Raw genomic sequence first — 19,513 nt, forward strand, 5'->3', positions numbered from 1 at the left:
CTGAGTCAACCTATATTAACAAAAGTAAAAGCTATAATGTACAAAAATTAAGTATAAAAATTTTTAAGTAAAATCCACTGCATATTTTATAATTTTTAACTACTATTTGGAATAATGTTTAAGTTGTTTTTTTTTTTTTTTTTTTTTTTTTTTTTTTTGTGATTGAACTTAGGTGATTTATTCCGCTCACACAACACACACATTGTATAAAATACATCTATTCGTTCGTTTGCTATTTCTTGACACATTCCAATCTCATGGGTCTATAGAGTTCCACTCCCATCAGTCTAATATTCTCATTTAACAAAAATTTGTTTTGGAACATAAGCAGAATTATGAACAACAGTAAAATGTATTCAATGATTTTAATGGTAACATCATCTGTTAGTTATTGCAATTGCATATTTCATTATAAAATGAACTGAAGAAAATTCAATTTGAATGAACAATCAAATACTTCCTTTTTCTGCAAGCATCGTTTAGATAAATATTAAGGTAGAAGTTTGAGTAACTACTTGTTAAAACAGGTTTTTTATACAGGCTTTTTAGCATCTAATCAAACATTTATTAAATTTTTTTTTTGTTAAATGAGGGCAATAAACAAATCCATGTTTTGCATACAAAATATATGCCAACTATTACTTATTTTAGTTCCAACTTTGAAATTGCAGAAATTTTATTATAACTACAGACAGTCTATTCTTAAAAAAATTTTAATGATTTTTGTTTATTATTTCCTATAATCATTTGTTCAATTTGCTTACAGCCTCTCATTTCTATTTCATAATTCAAAGAAATTTATTAGCATATCAGTGAACATTTTGTTGGTGTTTAAATTTGAAGTAACCTTTCAGAAGTTTTTATGAATTTTAATTTTTTATATATTTACAATTTAACTTTATTTTTCTAAGATCAAATTCATTTATTGATTATCAATTAACTGTTTTACTTAGCATTTTAATTTTCTCTATTAAGTGCTACGAAAAAATGGTCTTGGTTACTGCAAAAAAAATCACTATGCCCAGTAGGGCAATTAATACTATGAGGTGACTAACTGTAACAAATTGTGATTAAAAAATTGAGTGCCACTATTTTCTTCCAAAACACACCCAAGTGCAATTTTTTTTAATAAATATGGATTTATCGTTTATTGTTCTGATTATTTTATAATACTCTAAATCTTATTTGCTTGTTTCATAAAATTTTTCTTTATTTTAGATATAAACCTTGTAATTTTTCTACTTTCTGAGAAATGCTTCATAAAAATGACTTATATTTTTAATATCAGCAGTTTTTTTGTTATTCAAAGTTTACAGTGTAAAAAAATAGCTACATGTTTTTAAGTAGCAGCTACTACTGGCTAGTAGCATTATTTCCTTATTTAGCTCCATGCTATGGATATATACAAACATTAATCTTTGATAATGTTGTTAGCTTTACATGGCTTGCTAAATTTAGGGAAAAGATGTGTTATAAAAATTCTTTTGTGTAATAAACTTTATAAGTTATAGCAATGTGTGCTTGAGAATACTATAAATTTAATATTTACCTCTTCTCTGCATTATTAGAAGTTTCCTTGTCACATAATTCTTTATTGAAGAACAAGATAAATGACATAAAATTACATATTAGTAACACAATCAGCTAAAACTTTTCTCTTTTAAAAAAGAAATATTAAAGTCAATGCTAAGGCCGAATTGATTGCTGAATGTAAATTTTCCAAAAGTGCAATTTTTTAGTTCAGCTAAAACAAAAAGGTTTCTTATATTGTTTAGCTGTTTGCCTCATGTTGTATAACAATAACAAGCGGGTGCATCATGTGCAGAGATAAACTTATATCAGGAAACTGCAATAGATTTGTCTAATTTCAAGAAATATCTATCTACACTCTTATCAAATGGAGCCTGCATATTTTCCCAGTAGTTTCCTAAATATCAATGAAATGAATTAGTATATTTTTCATTTACCATACAAAATTTTAAAAGTATACAAGTTTCCTAATCTAAGAGAGAAAAAAAATTATTTTAGAAATCGGTCTCTTCCAATAGGAAAACACTTTCTTTTTTTTTACTTTGAAATTTCAATGCAGCACTTCTTTGGAAGGGTAGCAAGGGCATATATACTTAAATTTTATGTAATTTTTATGCGCTATGCATCGTTAAAGCATGATATTTTAATATGGAAAAAAGGTACATGTATGCATACTTACCATGACAACTTCTGAACACCGAGTGAAGCACTGGCCGGCAAGAATCGCCCTGTATATAGCATCAGTTTTGTGATCCAATTCCTGCATGGTGTGTATACAGAGTCTGGATGAACAGCGCTTATTGCTCTTTCTATTTCATCAATAACAATGCTAATATTTCGTGAAGAATGCATTTCAAAAATTAATTTTGAAATGCGTTTCAATTGTTTTACACGTTTCTCATTGTATATACCTTTTAAATCATCGTCAAGATTATCTACTGATTCTTTCATGAGATTGTGAATCAAATCTTCTGTTGCAATCGATGTTCTAAAAAATAAAAAATATCAGAATAAGTGAGATATAATTTATCATGAAACAAATCGTCTACCGCGTAGATGTTCTAAAAGATAAAAAGAATAGCAATATAAATGTTTGATTATAAGTCATTCATATTCTATCCTAAAAATACACTTTTTCAAGATGTCCAACAAAGTACTGGTTGATTTCAAAATTAGGTCAATTTTAGTTTTACCAACTTTAATTCTGCTTATTTTGCCAATTTTCCTGACATTTTTTTTAAGCATGAAACTCCACAAGTGAGATTTGTTAATAAATTGAGAGTGTTATATTTTTCTACTAAGAAACTACCCTCCAACAGGCTGCAAATTGCTGTGAGCTTTCTCAATTATTGAAATTAACATTTAACTACACCCTTTGGATATAGTTAATAACTAGTGTATAAAAACGCTTATAACTAGTGTATAAAAACGCTTGATTTGGTATTGACTTGAAATAAAGTTAACAATTTTTCAATACCAAATTCAGATATGTATTACACAACAGTGTTTACAGTGTAGATATGTATTTTTACATCAAAATAGTTCTTCAAAATAAAAGGAAAAGAAGTAAATTTGTCTACTTCATCTTTTTGTCTTTTTATAGCAATTTTAAATAATTACTGCCAATTTTAATCATTAATGCTTACTATAACCATCATATGACGATCATATGAATATCATATGTCATCGGACTTTTTTCTTCTAAACAAATAGTCCTTTGAAAGTGGATGAATCATTTAAGCTATCCCTTTATTTTCCATTTATATTTAAATGGATAAAATGAAAGATCACATTGAGTACTGGAATAGATTCAGCTCTGTTGAGCCTATTAATTAGTTTTTATAAATATTCGAGAAGTGGTGATGTATGTGAGGAGCAATGACTGAAAAAAGTGCACAAAAGCCTTGTTGCATAGATCTTAATGAATACTTACTGAAAAAGTTCTGGTTCTACAGAAATGACTTTAACACCAGGCTTTAACATTTCCTGTTGAAGACATTCAGTCAAAGCAACGGTTGCATGTTTAGTCATAGTGTACGCCGTCATATATAGAGCACTGAACCTTCCTATGAAAATAACATTTACATAATAACTTTTTTTAACTTATTATTTCACTTTGACGCATAATTATTATTTGTTTTCCATTTTTTGTAATGATTTGAGTCAAAACAAGTGAAAAATATTATATTTAGCTTTTTATTAATTTGCGGTTATTAAATGTTTTTTCTGCGATAAAGGTATAATCTTCCAAACACGCTCACTTCCAAACAATGTTTCAAATTTGCAGTTGACGGATATTTATTATTGAAACTATTTTAATTTACAAAATTAAAATAATTTACGAAACTACTAATTTTAATTACAATTATTGAGAAATTTTCGAATATGAATGTGGAAAAAAAAATTCTAATTACTAATTTTGGATTTTATACTTTAGTAAAAATGTAATTCCAATAATCTAAATAATTTTTTTCGTAGCTATTAGACTAATTTTTATAATAAAAAAATACCAAAATATATTTTTGTTGTAATTAGAGCATCAGAAAACAAATATATGAAAGGGACAACTGGTATCCCTTCTGCGTCCTAGGGTTAAGGAATATTTTTTTATCTAGAAAAATAAAATTCACTCCATGTTTGTTTGAAAAAAATTCAGTGTAATTACTCTTGCATGGATGCTTAAGCATGACACTGACTTACTGCCACAAGAAAAACACCCTCGTGAGACCTTATCCCAGAAATTAAAAAGTGCTTGTATCTATTTTATTTATAGCTTTTTTTTTCCATTTTCAGATAAGTTTTTCTCGTGGTAGTAACTCATAATCAAAAATATTATGTTTCAAAGAAAACGAATTTGCGAGTATAATAGCATGTTAAATCACATTGAGGCTCACGCACATCATTGTAAATTTAAAAATATTTTGAAATTTTCATGTCTGGTGTTGCAGTGAAATCTACAATAAATACTTTATTCTAAGAATCGCGGATAATCCTTCAAATCGAGAGCCTTTAAGGCTATAATTTGATCTATCTAAATTTATTTTGAGGGAATTGATTGTGGATAGAAATATGTTTCACAGAAAATATACTGTTTTTACATTATAAACAAGCATTAGTTAAGTCTGACCTTTAGATTTAATATAAACCAAGGTTCGTGGATAGGACCTTAATTCAATATCTGAAAACGCCATGACTGCAGAATTTAATCCTTTGCTATTGTATTAAGTTTATACTAAGTTGGTCGGAATTAATTTTTGTTGGACGGACATAATTAATAAGAGAATGAAGAAGAAACAGAAAATATTACTAATTTATTTTATTCTAAGAATAAGCAGATAATCTATGAAGTTGAGAGCGATAAAGGCCATCCCTATCTAAATTGATCCCTTCAAATTTATTTTGAGGAAACTAATTTCTGATTGTGGAAAGAAATATGTCTTTCAGAAAATATGCTGTTTTTACATAATTAATGAGCATTTATTAAATCGTGCCTTTAGCTTAAACATGATCTAAGATTCGTGGATAAATCTTCCATTCAAGATGTAAAAAAGGCTACGACTACAATTTTTTAACTTTTGCAATCATATTAAATTTGTACTTAGCTAACTGGCAGGAATTAATTTTTATTGGACAAAAAAAAATAAACAGGATAATAAAGAAGAAAATATTTCTTTTTTTGAGAAAAAAAAATGCCATGAGACTTAAACTCAATTTGTAAAATATTTTTAATATTAAAAAGTTTCCAAAACTCAACTGAGTGAACGGGATTACTATTGGAAGATGTAGTTACTGAAAGTGGGCATATAATGCCATGGTTTCATTTGTTTTAAGGTAATTGATTCCAGATCTGTTAAAAGAAATTACATTTTTCAGAAAGAAAAAATATGTAGTTTAATTACCTGATTAATAAGCATTAATTAAGTTAAAATTAAAATTTCAATTAATTAACAAATTTAGAGCTTGTGCAAGTTCGATAATTTGTTAATCAGAATGAATATTTCCTATGAACTTTTTTTTTCTTTCCACTCCTTGCAAAAACGATTCACATAAATATCGAGGTCTCCACATAAGTGCTTTGTATTCAAACATACCCAAAGTTCACATTATCGTCATTTAAAAATATGTAAAAAAAAAATGATGGTTATCTGTTAACATCATTTACCTGCTATGCTGTTTATGTTGACCAATCTTCCCTTTGACTGCCTTAACAACGGCAAGAATGCTTTGGTCACTCTGACAGTTCCCATCACATTCACATCGAATACATCTTTGAAATGGTCCAAAGTGCAGAGCTCGACTGTAAAACCCCTGTATATGCCAGCATTATTTACAACAGCCCATAGCTCTGTAAAAATAATTTATACAATTATATTTATTACATTTTCGCAGTAATTATGTAATTAGTAATATAATATTTAATGTGTATTAATATTTGCATGGAAATAGTGTAATAAGGAAAGTACTTGATGATTGTGGTCAAACACGTTCTCTCTAAAAGGCTATAGTATATATTTAGAAAAAATTTTAAAATGCCGATTAGAATGACCTGATATTTTATCCGAGTGAACAGGAAACAGTTGGAATTTGTTATGGGCAAAAATAATTCAGATTTGATTGATAGGTAACGTTGCACTCCTTAAAAAATGCTAACAACCGAAAGGAATTCTAATTTAACCGAAAAATTTAATTTAGAATAACCGAATTATAATACTTTTTTAATTAGAGCTTTTAAATTAATACTAACCATAAGGAATTCTAATTTTTAAAAAGAAACATGACGTTTGCATGACAAATTACACTTGTGATAAAAGGTGAAGAACATTTCCACTCGATCACTTTTGTAAAAGCAGCTTCAATTCAACTTGTTCTTGACGATGGTTCTCTTTACCATCAACAGATGGCAGCACAATAAGAGACGTATATAACTTTTGTGGATGACACGAATGTATTGATTTACACTAATTTGAGCTATGAAGTTTATATTTTTTTTTAAATTAAAAAAAAAAGTTGATTTAGAAATGAGGTAAAAGATGAAAGAGTGATGTCAACATAATCATCATGATCATTGTGTAATTTCTAATTGAACTTCAATAAAATGTTTATCTTTATGTGAGGTTTCGTGAGTTCAATTGAAATATTAATTTTACGAGTTAATGTAAAATTTAATAATAAAACTTGGATCCTGTTGCTTCTCAGTACAAGTCAGGCAGAAAAATGAAACTGAACATATTTTGGGGGATATTTTCTTATTGTGATCTGCCACATCAACTACAATCGCCAAAGCGCTAAATTAATTCCTAACGGGAAAAATATTTTTTAAAAAACATGTAGAGATTTGCCCCGGTGTCGGGGGCTACTAGTTATACCCTTCGAGTTAGTCCCTTTCTGTGATTTTTTTTTTTAAAGTTTCTCGCGGGCCACTGCCCGGAAGTTGCCAAGACTTCGCTATTATTCTGCCACAGATCATGATACGGAAATTTTCCCGATATTTTTCAGTAAAAAAGTCATACAAATTTAATCACGTAGTAAAAATAATCATTAAATGTTTATGATTATAGTTATTCAATAAAATTTTATTCGTATAACTGTGACAATTAACTAAAGCAAATTTTTGTAATATACCAGCAGCTTCCGTGAAGTAAATCACAGTTCACTTTTTTTTTAAACTCAACGAACTAACTATATCGTTCTCTCATAAGAATAGAAAATAAAATGAATAACTATTCAAAAATATTCAATATCGTTTCAACTGTATTACAAACTAAATCTTGCGGTAACAATCAAACTCGGAAAGTGTTAATTTTGCCACTATCAGCAAGTCTGCTATGGGAAATCAACCAATTTCTAAGGCAAAGGGTGCGTTGCTTGTTTTTCAGTAGTACCATCTATGGCGAAGAATATGACTTCAGCCACACACACATCACAGCCCGTTTTACAAGGAGGATCAATTCATATTTTATTCATTCATCCACTTATCGTAATTTTGACCTGAAACGGATAACAATCAATCTTCAATTCAGTACAACCAGAGGTATTTTATTTTACAACCGTAGTTGAACAGCCAACACAATTTTGAGTCTAAGACTACTTATGTTCAACTCCGTAGCCTTGTAATTTTGAGCCCAATCCAGAAGAAAAGGGAGCTCTTGATCAAATAGTGGGAGAAATTTGCCTTCGTGGAGGATTTTTTGATGGAACTAACCCCCCACATTTAGCCTGACGGCAAAGGGACTCTAACCCATGATCCGTCTAGCACTGAGGATATTTTACGTCAGCACTGTGGTCGGTGCCATCGCTGGAATTCGAACACGGTTTACCTCATTGGAAGACGAATTCTCTATCCCCTGAACCACCACCGCTCAGAGGTAATGATTTGTTATGGGAACCATTCATCATTTAATACACGGAGATTCTTCAGTCGAAGGGATTCGAACTCACGAACATGAGTCCAACTTCCTACCAACCATGCTATCCCGGCCCCTACTAGGGACGTTAAAAAGGAAGTAGTTAGGTCAAGCTATGACGTCATGGAAGGGCCAAGACTTCCGGTAGGGTTTATTCGTTGTTTTTAAGGTAAATGGTGACTAATTTAGTTTGATACTACAATGATAGAATCAAGACTATCCCCTTGAACAGGTACTACATGTCCAAGCGACGCATAGTTCAGTAGTAATAGATTTGGAGGGGAGTTGGGCACTTCATAATGATTCAAAACTTTACTAAACGATTACAAATGATACCCAAAAACTATTATAAAAATAGTAATGCCATTGGGAGCTATTCCTGTATATTAATTGCAAAATCAGTACAAGGGAATATAAGAATATTCCCTTCATTTGTATTTTTTTAAGAACAACACATACAAGCGAAAAACTACTATAGAACAACAAGGGAGTATTGACGGAATTTTATCCTCTTCACTACAGAAGCATAAAGGAATACAGTTCTGAATTTTTATTTTACTACCATGAGTCATAATATGATAAACAAAATATGAAAAACACTGCCAGGGAGGCTAATAATTTTAGGTACAGTGCTCAAAATAAAAAAGATATCACTCTGGGAAACTTTCGTTCTAATGATGGGATTTTTACGTACTAAATGTCAATCTTAATGGTTTCTGGTAATAATTTCAAATATGCTAATTAATTGATGTTAACTATTAAGTTATGAAATCAGACACAAAAGCGTACTCTCTCTGGATAAACATACATTTTTTTACTTATTTGGATAAGAGATTTGGTAGACAAAATTTCGAAAAGATTGGATTATAAATTGGGGAGGGGGGATAGGAATAATTTAAGATAAGCATAGACTTATTCAAGTGTAGCGTTTTAAAAAAGTGCTTATTTTCGTTTTTTAAAACCCCTTAAAGGTACTTTTTCCATTGGGTGTTTTTAAAAAATGCTTAAGTTTTCCTTTTTAAAATTAAGATTTTTCCTTTACCATGTTAATTTTCGTTACGAATTATGCAGAAAGGCACTGTTCACATTGTTCTATTTAACGTTTTCATAATTAATTCAACCTCAATCTCTTTCGGCGCATCGTCAGTCCGTAGTGTATGAAAACGTCATTCGATTTGCATGATTCAAAAATTTTCACAATTGTCAAAAACAGTTCCAAAAGGTTTTTTTTTTATGGTTAAAAACAGTCAATTGTCAAAAACTTTCCAACCCTGCCGAATTATGATATTTTTTTAAAGTGCTTGAAAATATTATTTGAGTGCTGGAAAAGTGCTTATTTTTTGTTGAATAATTTGGCTACGCACCCTTTTCCTAATTTTACTTCGTTGCTAAGCAACAAAGTTCAGACAATAAAAAAAATGAAATAATGTTGTGATTGCTCGGAGAAGTTTATTTGTTAATAGTTAATAGAAAAATATCTCGAAGTTTCTAGGCAATTTTGAGCTGATTTCTGACCAAAAACCTAAGATTCTTTTTTTTATTAATTTCCTTTATAAAAAAAAATTATGATTTTCCACATTTTTAGAATTTGAACACGTGAACTTTTTATTTCACATTGTTTGTGTTTTTTATGTTGTTTTTACTTCATTTATACAAGGATTTCACACTAAAATAAAATTTACATAACTTATTATAATTATATGCAAAATATTAGGGATAATCATTTTTAAAACTTCGATAGTCTTCGAGGCAGAAAAGTTCAAAGTTAAAAAAATTCTGAGGGTATGGTAATTCTAATGCACATTCACAAGGTTTTATATAATTTGCGATATTTTTGTCTAAAACATTGATGAAATTGGTAAACGTTAAGTAGAATTTTCAAAAACATGGAAATATGGTTGTATGCTAGGCTTGCATAAGTCAAGTTCCTTGTTTATTAACCAAAGTTAGAAATTAATCCCTCCATTTAAATATGTTTTTCATTGCCGCCAAATTATATTTTTAAAAATTTATTTTAATTTGTTTAATATTCTACTTAATTAAAACAATTGAAACTTATAATTTCACTATAGAAAAATTCGTAGATTAATATGTATAAAAAAAATTTATAGTTAATAATTCAAAATTTTTTCGTCCAGCATTAAATTTATGAAAAATAATAAATTTTTTAAAGTAATTTTTTTGCATAAAATTATCTTTGTGTAAACGAGTTTCATGAGCGGGTGCAATTTTTTTTTTTTTTTTTTTAAATTGCCCGATTAGTTTTAAAGATATGACCAAAAACGCAAAAAATGAAATTTACATTAATGCTGTATTTCGAAGCTCTGTCGCCAAAGAAAATTTTGAAAAAATTCTTAATTTAAGTGCCTTACACTTGGAGCAATGCGATGATTTTGAACTATATATATAATCTTGTCGTGAAGAATTATCTGGGCTTAGAACTGACAAATAACTTAAATATTTGTTATTAAACTTTTTTAAAAATTGCCAATTTGGCGACATTTTTCCACCTAGACGAAAATTATCAAAATCACTACCTCTATCTCAGTTATTGCAAATTTTTATGACCCCAAGTAATGCAGCATTGGAGTAAGTTTTTAAATATTAAAAGAATTAGATTACAAAAGCTTTTCATTTTCACAAAACTGTGGGCTTTCTCCATATTGATGTCTTGCTCAATTTTTAGAACAAGCATAGACAACGCTGGCTAAACTTGACCTAACAGTCATGAGTAACGGTTGCAAACTTACAGCAGTTATTAGTCGCAAAAAAAAGCATAATTTATGTTATGATGGAACCATCGAAAAACAGCCTTAAGAAAATCTGTGAATATTATGAAAAATGTTAGTTGTACCAGCTTGTTTATTTTTGCAATTATACTGTTTGNGCATAAAATTATCTTTGTGTAAACGAGTTTCATGAGCGGGTGCAATTTTTTTTTTTTTTTTTTTAAATTGCCCGATTAGTTTTAAAGATATGACCAAAAACGCAAAAAATGAAATTTACATTAATGCTGTATTTCGAAGCTCTGTCGCCAAAGAAAATTTTGAAAAAATTCTTAATTTAAGTGCCTTACACTTGGAGCAATGCGATGATTTTGAACTATATATATAATCTTGTCGTGAAGAATTATCTGGGCTTAGAACTGACAAATAACTTAAATATTTGTTATTAAACTTTTTTAAAAATTGCCAATTTGGCGACATTTTTCCACCTAGACGAAAATTATCAAAATCAATACCTCTATCTCAGTTATTGCAAATTTTTATGAGCCCAAGTAATGCAGCATTGGAGTAAGTTTTTAAATATTAAAAAAATTAGATTACAAAAGCTTTTCATTTTCACAAAACTGTGGGCTTTCTCCATATTGATGTCTTGCTCAATTTTTAGAACAAGCGTAGACAGCGCTGGCTAAACTTGACCTAACAGTCATGAGTTACAGTTGCAAACTTACAGCAGTTATTAGTCGCAAAAAAAAGCATAATTTATGTTATGACGGAGCCATCGAAAAACAGCCTTAAGAAAATCTGTGAATATTATGAAAAATGTTAGTTGTAACAGCTTGTTTATTTTTGCAATTACTCTTTGATTTTTTAACAATTTTTTTTAATTTTTATGTGCAACATGTAATCATAATTCTGGAATTCTTTTTAGGTACGGGAATATAGAGAAGGAAAGAAAAAATCTCAGGCCATACGGAGCATCCACGTATGGTATGCGCAAGAAGAAAGAAGGAAAGTCCAGCAGTATCAGAGAAGAAATGAAGAACGCCGGCGTATAATTTATACGCCGGAGTTAATTAAAGTGCAATAGCCACCTAGAGGAAGCTCGCATCCACGTATGGTATGCGCCAGAAGAAAGAAGGAAAGCCCAGCAGTATCAGAGACGAAATGAAGAACGCCGGAGTTAATTCAAGTGCAATAGCCACCCAAAGGAAGCTCGAATCCTCGTGTGGTATGCGCAAGAAAGAAGGAAATCCCAGCAGTATCAGAAAAGAAATGAAGAACGCCGGCGTATAATTTGTACTCCGGAGTTAATTAAAGTGCAATAGTCACCCAGAGGAAGCTCGCATCCACGTATGGTATGCGCCAGAAGAAAGAGGGAAAGCCCAGCAGTATCAGAGACGAAATGAAGAACGCCGGAGTTAATTCAAGTGCAATAGCCACCCAAAGGAAGCTCGAATCCTCGTGTGGTATGCGCAAGAAAGAAGGAAATCCCAGCAGTATCAGAGAAGAAATGAAGAACGCCGGCGTATAATTTATACTCCGGAGTTAATTAAAGTGCAATAGCCACCTAGAGGAAGCTCGCATCCACGTATGGTATGCGCCAGAAGAAAGAAGGAAAGCCCAGCAGTATCAGAAAAGAAATGAAGAAAGCCGGCGTAAAATTATACGCCGGCGTTAATTAAAGTGCGATAGCCACCTCACTAGCTCATGAGCAAACAAATTGACAAATAGATTTATTGACAGGATGTCACAGGGAGTTTCGTTTTAGGAAGCAAGGAAACAGTTGGACACGGATATAGATAAAAGGAGCAAAGTGCTTAGGTCTATACAGAATTCTTTAAATCAGTCTTTCGCCCCAGAAGAAATAATTATTCCCTCAGCTGCACATTCTTCGCAACCTGAACATCCAATTCCCCAACCTACACCATCAGTCTAGGTTTTGCCACAGTTGCAGTCACCACAACAAACGATTTGTTGAAAAAGACTTGTTTCTCTCCTGAACAAACGCTCTTCCGTGTATCAAAGAACTTGTGAGAAAAGAACATTACATTATTCAAAAAGGATCTAAAATAGCACGTTGGTTTGCTATACTAATAATTGAAGTATGATTTCTTACGCTTAAATTATTAGTTTCTTGATATAAAAGAAAGAAACTATGAAAGCGATAGTGATTCATAATTTTATATGCTTTCAATGTTTGATTTTTAAAAAGTGTTGTGAAATAATCAAAACATGAATAAATATTTTTTAGCTATGCTTTGTATTTTTGAAGGGGGAATAGATCAAAATAAGTTCGGAACCTCTGCTGTAAAAGTTCTTTTCTTGTATGTGTTCTTCCCATTATACATTCATCATACTTATTACTATTACATTCAATTTGTCAGCAATTGGAATAGGAAGATGCTGCAAGAAGGTACACTAAATTAGAGCTCCAAGATCAGTCAAAGGATTTAGAGAATTACATCGGATGCATGTTTATCCCTTTTATATGTTTTTTTTTTTTTTTTTTTTAGAAATTGTATTTTCTATTAAAATTATCTTTGATCCAAACGCACCAGATTTTTTTTCTGGAATAACTGGTTAATTTGTATGAAGTTACCGAAATTTTATCGTTTGTTTGATATTTGGGAACGATCTCCTATGTTATTGTCCTCCTTGTCCTGATTTATTGCAGAAGCTTATATTATATGTGTGTTTACATGCATATATTTTGAAATATTTGCTGTTAATTTGGCGTCAGTTAATTTTATCCTCATACTGTGCCACTTATTTGAAGAAGATAGTTGTTCATGTCCGACAGTATTTCAATTTTCATGAATAAATTACTTTCGCATTAATTCTACTTTATTCATATCCTGGTGCCCAACAAACAATACCCTGTGCATTAATTTTTTTTTAATTATTTTTTTCGACAATAGTTTCTAAGTACCCAACATATTCTCTAAATCCTTAATCTTACTTTAAATGGAACAGATCAAAAATAAAGAAAAACGGAAAGAGATAGAAACCAACAGGTTCTTGCGTTCAGCTGAAGAAGCCGTAAAATTTATCTCTCTAAGGTTTAAAATTAGCTATAAAATTCGTCGTCAGGTGGCATAGCTTCTTGAAAGAAAGAAAAAAACTATAAAACAATGATTACTGTTTGATAATTTTTACTGAAACATTTCCTTCGGGGTCTGTTATTGTTGTCCTCAGAATTGTTCTACTTCTTTGGGGTATATTTTCATTATTTTGAAAACGTTACTTTACTCTTTTTCATAGCCATCTGTTGGCAATTATGTAACTAATTTCGAAACTTCATAAGAAGAATTCAATTAGTTTCCAAAGTTGAACGCATCGAGATTTTATTCATCTCCTTCTAAATTAATTGATTTTCAAAATCTTTCATCATTTTTGGGACGCTTGGTATATTTAGTGCCAGAATTATTTTAATTTTGTAAAAAATAATAATTACAGAATAACCGTTAGTTTTAATTTTTTTTTTCTCTTTTGTTTCACACCACTTACCTGATTCTCCAAGATTATTTCGAATGAAGTCTTTGGCTTCCAGTATACTCTCGTTTTTTGTTATATCTACCTGAATTGTTCGTAAACGATGTGAGCATGTTTCTGTTAATTCCAGTCCACCTCCTTTTGAAGGCGATAAGCATCCCGCAAAGACATCATAACCTCGCAAATCAAGTCGCTTTGCTAGACTGTATCCTATTCCACTGTCACATCCTGTAATAGGGTCTTATTGATTAACAAATGTATAGTTTAAAAAGACAAACAGATCAAAACTAACATTAAAAGAATTCGAACATTTTTCCTTCATGGACAAGTTTCTCAAATAGCAATTTTGAAGGTATGAAATCCTAGTACATTTAATAAAAATGGGTATGTTTATTAAGACAAATATACGTCTTTGTGCGCTAGAGCGTCAGTGGACTGTAGAAAGAGGGGCGCTCTGCCAAAGGATTCGCCTTATTGACGACTGAGGATCGATAACTAAAACTTTAAATCGACTACTATTATTTTTATGACAAAAACAATTTTAGCGGTTTAAGACTAATTTTAATGCGTTAAAATATGTAATACGTAAAATGCCTTTGAACAGAGTCTTTACAGTTCTTATTTTATATATATAACATAAAAAGCTTCAACAAATCTTTATGTTATCCTTTTTCTTTATTTATTATTTCAAAACGCTCTTTCTCACACTTTAATGTTCACATCCTGTCTTTTAATCTATTTTTATTTCAAGTATGCATTAATTAACATTTTAACTTTTTTTCCTAACTTGTGATAAACACATTTTTCCCTCGACCTATTTAATAGACCAATTTAAATCATTAAGATTTTTCTTATTCTCTAAAACGATATATTTTAAAGAATTATGTTGCAAGATTTTCCTTAACATTTATTGCGTCACTTGGATATTCATTCTCTAATTATGATGAGTGAATAAAATTAGTTTGCTTGTTTTTAAAATCCTGTGCCTGTTTGTCCTGGCCTCAGGACTGCTATCCTTAAAAGCCGGCAGGATAAAACGGTAGGGAAGGGGGTGAATCGAAAATATAAAATATCTGACATGAATATATGGACAACTGAAAATATATCAATCAACATCGGAAGAGTGTACATCCAAGATATAGAATATCTGATTTAAATGGGAAATAGGAATTCTTCAACTTATGGTAAATACATCAATCAACATTTTTAACTCGTGGTAATTCATCCGGCATCTTCAACAAATAGTAATTTCTCCAATTACCGAACTTTTCCTTGATCTAAATGTTACAATGGAACCTCACTTAACGATCGTCGACTTTTCATCTGTGTATGCAACGTGTTATATCAATACGTTCGTAAGGCTATAAATACTATGGAAGAGCTTCGATATTTTGCATCCACCCTTGGTCTAAAAAGAAAAAGTACGTCTTATTGCTGATTGCCATTAATAAGTTTTGGTTTAAAAAAAAAACAATATATACCGAATATGACCTAACTAAACATGGCTAAGACGAACATGTCTCCTTTTTCTGAAAGATCCGGCCCTTCAAATTCAACGTTAACCCATATCGAAAAAAGATATATGGGGCGATGGTAGTTTTTTTCTCTGTTTGTGGTCAAACCACAAATAGATTAAAAAAAAATTATAAAGCTTAATTCATATTTGAAACCAGGATCTTTCAACACAACATTGCTGAGATTTGGGACTGTTTTCCTCCTTTTGGGAAATACAACCCCTAGTCCAACAAAAATGCCCCTAAAAATACTGAAGTTTTTATAAACTTTAGAGTAACATCCAATGTATCATTTTCCCCCTCAAATAAAGTAAACAATACTGAATTCAAATTTCAGATTAAAATGTTTCCTACAACAAAAAATTTAATCTGTTTTTTAAATTTCATGTTTTAAATTTTATCTTACACATTTTTATAAATTTTTCTCACCTTGATTGAAAAATTTTCTTTAATTGTGTAATTATAAGAAATAATCAAATTCTTAAATTTGCTGGTAGCATTACTACTTTTTCTTCTAGAACATTTTAATTGTGTTGAAGTTTTTACCGTAAGTACAAATATGCGTTTTTTTATAATTCATATTACTTTTATATATTGGTTTAATCAGAAAATGAATCTAATTTACAAATACAGAAAAAGACAAAACGGTAAATTAATAATTAAAACATTAAATCAAAATGGAAAAGTAGCTAAAACCAAATTAGCTTTATTTTAATTTAGATATTCAAACAAACAAAGTAGGAGAAAGTAATAAAAAGCAAAAAATAAATAAAAGATATATGTATTGTCAAGATAGCACTTTTTCAGGGGACACACTGCCTACCAACACACAGGAGCCTTTCTGTTGTCAGTGGAAAAACCATAATTGACAGTGCCCCCGAGGCCCCATAATGAATAAACAAATAAGAGAAAATCATTACAAGAATTAAAAAGCACAGAAAAAAAAATTAACCAGCAAACACTACTTAAAAGTACACATATTAAGACTTAAAAATGAAACGCCCACTAATAAATAAAAATAACCAAACAGTTATACTTAGAATAACCAAATCAAAATAAAATATAAATTGCCAAATCAGAAGACAATATTATAAATAAATCAAGTGCTGACTCCTATTTAAAAATCTTGTACAATGAAACAAAAAGATATTCAATGAGCAAAATTTTTTTTAAAAGTTTGCTGCCATCTTATATGCTGATAATATTGCAAATTATATTCTTTTCATCTTAATTGTACTTCTATCATAGGGAAATTATTGTGAATAGATAATAATTTTTTTTTTTTAAATTTTAGATGGTAATTATAATTTTTCGGAGAGGGGGGTTGTATTATAAAAAGCTTCAACTAATCTTTTTATGTTATTCTTTTTCTGTAAATATTTTTCTTAATTTATTATTCTTAACAAAACGCTATTTCTCACACTTTAAAATTTACATCTATTTTAATCTATGTTTAGTTCAAGTATGCATTGATTAACAATTTTCCTTTTTCTAACTTATGAGATAAATATTTTTCCCTCGACCTATTTAATAGACCGATTATAATTATTAAGATTTCCATAATTCCTGAGTAAATAAAATTAATTTGCTTTTTTAGAGTCCTGTGCTTGTAGTCCTGCTCGCTTGACTGTCCCCAGAGTGTTATTAATTTTTTTCCCTTTTTTCTGATTTTTTTTCCGAATTTTTATTATTATTATTTTTCTTTTTCCCTTTTTTCATTGTTCTGTAATTTTTACATGCTTTCTCTAGATTTTGAACTTATTTTATGAGTTCTATTTACTTGCAGCTTATGCGCAGTAAATAAAACTTTTTTTTTCTTAATTCTCTTCATTTTTTTTTCTTTTTGTCCTTTTTGTATTTATTTCCATAATATTTTGCTATATATATTATGGAAATTCATAATACTTAAGTCCAAATAGGTACTTTTTAATTTTTATTAGATTACATCTCAATACACTCAATAAAATTTCCACTAGATTACAGCACGATACACAAAATAAAATTTTCACTTAATTACAACAAAATATCTTATTACCGACATGGAAATCGTGGTCTTTTTCACCAAAACCTTTTTTTTTAATTAATTCTTTAAAAGATTTAGAATTCCAATTTGCTTATATGTCATTCAAAACGATAATAAACGTTCAAATTTTAATTAAAAATAATGTTTATAATTATTAATCATGTGTAAAATTATAATTAGTAAATTCTTTGGCAAATTTATGAAAATTGCAACTCTCCCTATATGCCACAAGCTATGCCAAAAATATAAATATTACAAATTTACCTGTTATAAAAACGGCTTTATTTTTGGTATCTATCGTAGTTTTCAGAATCTTGTATCCAATTAAGTCCAATAAAAATCCACTAATAAATGCACAGATTACTATTTTACCGACCGTTGAGTAAAATACTGTCCAATTTTCAACTGTCCGTGAAAACAATTCTAAAGCACAAAAAACAGTAACTGCAACAGCAGTTGTTCGAACCAAATGTTTGTCAAGCATGTTACTGGTAGGGAAATGGAATTCAAATGTAAAGAAAAAAATAATAATAATCGAAAATAAAGTTTGAAGTTCACGTCTTTCAGTTAAGTGATTTATTTCTTTTTTTATTTCCTTTTCCAATTTTCCTCTTCAAAATCACGTTTTGTCTCATCACCTGGCATAACTGAAACAGAGTTCTAAAAACTCTTTGTTATTCGAAAGATCGTGTGCTTGGTATACGAATGTTTCTGCAAGCGATAAGAAAGGATTTAATAAGATTATTCTCAGTTTTTTATCATGTAGAAAATTTCCGCCTTGATGAAATTATCTAGCGTTATTTCGATTTTCCCTAAATTTTTCGATCCGCGAACAAGATTTGAGTTTCATGCTTTTAAGAAACCGTGACTGTACAAATTAATTCAGTTGTATTTATTGAAGAGAAACTTTACTAGATTATACTAAAATCAGAACTGAAGTTATTTAATTTAAAAATGCATTTAGCATCTCATTTTGTACCATTAAAAAATAAATTCAGATGTATTAAGTATTCTGTTTGCAATATGCACACAAAATATAATAATCGTTAATTGGAACTCGTGAAAAATTCAATTTATTATGCCTAACTATGTAATTTAAATCAGATTTAATTGAATATCTGTAAGTAACGTCACGCGTGTGTGTCGATCCTGATCCGCTTCTGATTCGACAAATGCCACCATTACCTACGATGACGTCAGTTGCAGGTATTTAGTTATCATTAATTATTGTTAATCATCGTAAAAAAATTAGTTTTAAAAATAGAAAGAGTTACAGAAGTTGTTAATTAAAGCTAAACAGCTAAAAACTAAAAAAAATTAAAAAATTCAGTTAAAATTTATTTTCTTAAAAGTGTATCAAAAATTTTCTTACACTATTCACACAAAGTTTAGAATTTCTAACACTTCTTAATGATTTTCTACACATATTAATAAATAGTATTTACCAATAAGTTATACGCGTATATTTATAATATACAGGGTGATTCTGAAAAGATGGACAAAATTTTAGGAAGTGATAAAGCAAATAATTTTTATCAAAGAATGCATGGTCGAAAACAAAACGCAAAGGTGCTGGAGCATTTGGAAAGTTGTTTTATGCAAGCGTGAAAGCTCCATTTCTGTAGCGAGTTACTGCGCTGCGTTACTTGTCGCCAAACTTTCGGCCGCTGCAGGGAAAGTTCGTGATATGTCTGGTGTGTTTCAGAATGTTCGCCTATCTTTTCTTCGCCGTTGTACTGCGTGCATAGCCGCTGCCGGCCACTGTTTTGAACACTTATTGTAATCACATGCCATTAAATTTACTTTTATAACTTAACTTCATCG

At 29.9% G+C, this 19,513-nt stretch overlaps 2 protein-coding genes across 3 annotated transcripts in view; one reads left to right on the plus strand and one right to left on the minus strand.

Annotated features, from left to right (window-relative positions):
* LOC107437082 (mus81 structure-specific endonuclease subunit) overlaps window positions 1-12,301 on the plus strand; it is a 104,819-nt gene extending 92,518 nt beyond the window's left edge. For both annotated transcript variants that reach the window (XM_016048965.4, XM_071183289.1), the window contains one exon: window positions 11,589-12,301. The gene's annotated coding sequence lies outside the window, so the exon portion shown is untranslated. The remainder of the gene's footprint in view (window positions 1-11,588) is intronic.
* LOC107437083 (17-beta-hydroxysteroid dehydrogenase type 6) lies at window positions 1,572-18,337 on the minus strand. The gene is made up of 6 exons (XM_016048967.3): window positions 17,954-18,337; window positions 14,168-14,380; window positions 5,693-5,875; window positions 3,464-3,596; window positions 2,210-2,518; window positions 1,572-1,927 (listed from the first exon to the last, which is right to left on the minus strand). The coding sequence occupies exons 1-6, from the start codon at window positions 18,171-18,173 to the stop codon at window positions 1,894-1,896; spliced, it is 1,092 nt and encodes a 363-aa protein (XP_015904453.2). The 5' UTR covers window positions 18,174-18,337; the 3' UTR covers window positions 1,572-1,893.
* Window positions 18,338-19,513: the final 1,176 nt, after the last annotated feature.

This window comes from Parasteatoda tepidariorum, chromosome 1 (assembly GCF_043381705.1).
Source record: "Parasteatoda tepidariorum isolate YZ-2023 chromosome 1, CAS_Ptep_4.0, whole genome shotgun sequence".
Lineage (NCBI taxonomy): Eukaryota > Metazoa > Arthropoda > Arachnida > Araneae > Theridiidae > Parasteatoda > Parasteatoda tepidariorum.

Bases quoted from the DNA above. Each gene is read 5' to 3' on its own strand.
- LOC107437083 (XM_016048967.3), bottom strand. From the start codon at position 18,173: ATGCTTGACAAACATTTGGTTCGAACAACTGCTGTTGCAGTTACTGTT. The intron at 5,876-14,167 runs GTAAGTGGTGTG...TTATTTTTACAG, and splicing joins AAATAATCTTGGAGAATCAG to AGCTATGGGCTGTTGTAAAT. The intron at 2,519-3,463 runs GTAAGTATTCAT...TTTATTTTTTAG, and splicing joins GTAGAACCAGAACTTTTTCA to AACATCGATTGCAACAGAAG.